Source organism: Malurus melanocephalus, unplaced genomic scaffold (assembly GCF_030028575.1).
Source record: "Malurus melanocephalus ecotype Western Australia unplaced genomic scaffold, MMel_1.1 scaffold_122, whole genome shotgun sequence".
NCBI classification, from domain to species: Eukaryota; Metazoa; Chordata; class Aves; order Passeriformes; family Maluridae; genus Malurus; species Malurus melanocephalus.
The window spans coordinates 1,750,011-1,752,046 of NW_026623354.1; the positions used below are offsets into that span (position 1 = coordinate 1,750,011).

Genomic DNA, 2,036 nt, shown 5'->3' on the forward strand with positions numbered 1-2,036 from the left:
CAAAACAAACAAAAAAACAGGCGGGAGCTTTCTGGGCAGAATCAGCACTGCCCCGACCTGGCTGCCTGCCACTGTGAACGTGGGGACACCTCCAGCCCACCCTGCACCGCTGCTGCTTTGGGGTTTTGGCACCRAGGGGAAACAGCAGGGAAAAAAAAAAGCAGGGGGGGGAGGAGGTGGAAAAAGAAACCAGGACACCAACCAGCCCTCAGAAACCTCACTTTTCTKGTAGCTCTGACTGAAGGAAAGCGGGACAAATCTTATTAACACCACCGTCAAGCTAGAGCCAGATTCAGGTTACCTTAAAGCTTTCCCAACTTTACTTGCCGTAATTTTACCTCCTCGGTACGTTTTAAATCAGAGACAATCACATCGTTTTAATCTGACCCCTCTCTGGGTCAACCAGTGGCAGAAGGATTAATTCTGGCTTCCAAGGCCTGCTTCCCACCGATTTTGTTCCTATTCTCTTCTCTCCCTCCTCCCCCAAAACGCACCTTAATAAAACTGAAATTTCTTCAGGTAAATAATTTTTGTTCGAGGGCGTACGAATGAGATGATTTAATTATTTTAGCCTGAAGAAGGGACAAAGATTGAGGGAAATTAACCATATAACTATAAAAAAGTAATAATTAAAAAGCCCTTCGTCATTCTTCCATTTATTTTTAAGGCCGGTGGTTATTTTAAACCAGCCCTTTCCTCTGGGCTGCCGGGCACGGAGAGAGGGGGTACAGAAAGAACCTCTGCCCTCCGAGAGAGCCTTTTTGCCCGCAGCCCCGCACCATCGTACGCGCCCGGCTGCGGGAGGGATGCGCGGGCGCGGAAGGAGCGCGCCCGACCCGCGGGGCAGAGCCGCGGCCCCCCGAGGGATCCCCCCGGGGAAGGGCACCCCGGGAAAGCTGCAAAGCAGGAGAGAAAAAAAACAAAACACAACAAAACAACAATAAACGGGGCTGGCTCGTTCCGGGGCAGCGCCGGGGAGGAACCACCGCGGCTTAACTTTTCGCCAAGACGCCGGCGGAAATTCCCCGGGATAAAGCCGGAGGGAACCGGGTCCAGGGCAAAGCCCGRCCGGGCAGCGGGGTCTCTTTCCCGGAGCCGTAGGAAAGGCTTTCAGCCCAGGGCCAGACCCAAGGCAAAGCAGCAAAATAAACCCATYTCCCGGGCGTGAGCGCGGCTCACCTTCCCCCACCCTCGCCAAACACCTCAAACTCATACCTCTAACTAGGATCCTCCTGCAATAGTCCGGATCAGCCGAACTAGATTTACTTTTATTACAACCTTCCGTAGCTGCAGAGGCAGAAAAAGTCCCTTGCTGATCCTTCAAAAAAGAAGTAGAAATATTTCCTTCAGACCCTTTGCTTTCCTTGCCCTCTTTATGTCCGTTCTTCGAGACCCGGTTAGCTTCAGTCTCTGAACTGCATCTAACGTCCATTTTGTCTTGTTTCCCAAACATGTAGTGCAATAAAAACAAAACAAAAAAAAAAAGCGCCAACAACGATATTAAAAAAATTATAGAAGAGTAGAAGAAGAAGAAGAAGAAGACGAAGTCTATGCTGGATATTGCACGGCTTAGGGTCAGATCGGTGGGGATCTGTAAAGCACCTTGAGTAAGGAAGATCGGGTTTTATCCCACTGGAAAAGCAGCGGCTTCCTCAGTCCCAGCGTCCTAATGTGACTGTCCAGCTTCCCAGAGCGCCCAGTGATCAGGTACTCAACAGTACAACTCTAAAATGATTTAATGTCTGCCTTATTACAGAGACATGTAGTTGTTAGACACACAGAGGGACGCGCACTCGCTGTTTCAATTGATTACGGGTAATTTTGCAGCCTCCACATTTAGGTTACCTCATGAATACACTAAATTGTTTGGATAATATATCAGATCGTAATGGATGGTTTGTGTGCTTGTCCCCAATCAAGTAGAGTTTAGCCAGTGAATAAACTGAAATGATTGGTCTTGCTTTCAGGAAACACACAATCAAAAGACTGAGACTTCCAGAAAAAAAAAAAAAAAAAAAAAAAAAAAAAAAAAAAAA

The 2,036-nt window shown here is 48.1% G+C and overlaps 1 protein-coding gene across 1 annotated transcript in view; it reads right to left on the bottom strand.

Moving 5' to 3' along the window:
* Positions 1–1,453, bottom strand: part of VAX1 (ventral anterior homeobox 1) — a 5,025-nt gene extending 3,572 nt beyond the window's left edge. Inside the window, exons 1-2 of the mRNA XM_057370308.1 lie at positions 1,216–1,453; positions 730–896 (exon numbers count right to left, since the gene is read on the bottom strand). Coding sequence (XP_057226291.1) covers positions 730–896; positions 1,216–1,453 — 405 coding nt within the window. The remainder of the gene's footprint in view (positions 1–729; positions 897–1,215) is intronic.
* Positions 1,454–2,036: the final 583 nt, after the last annotated feature.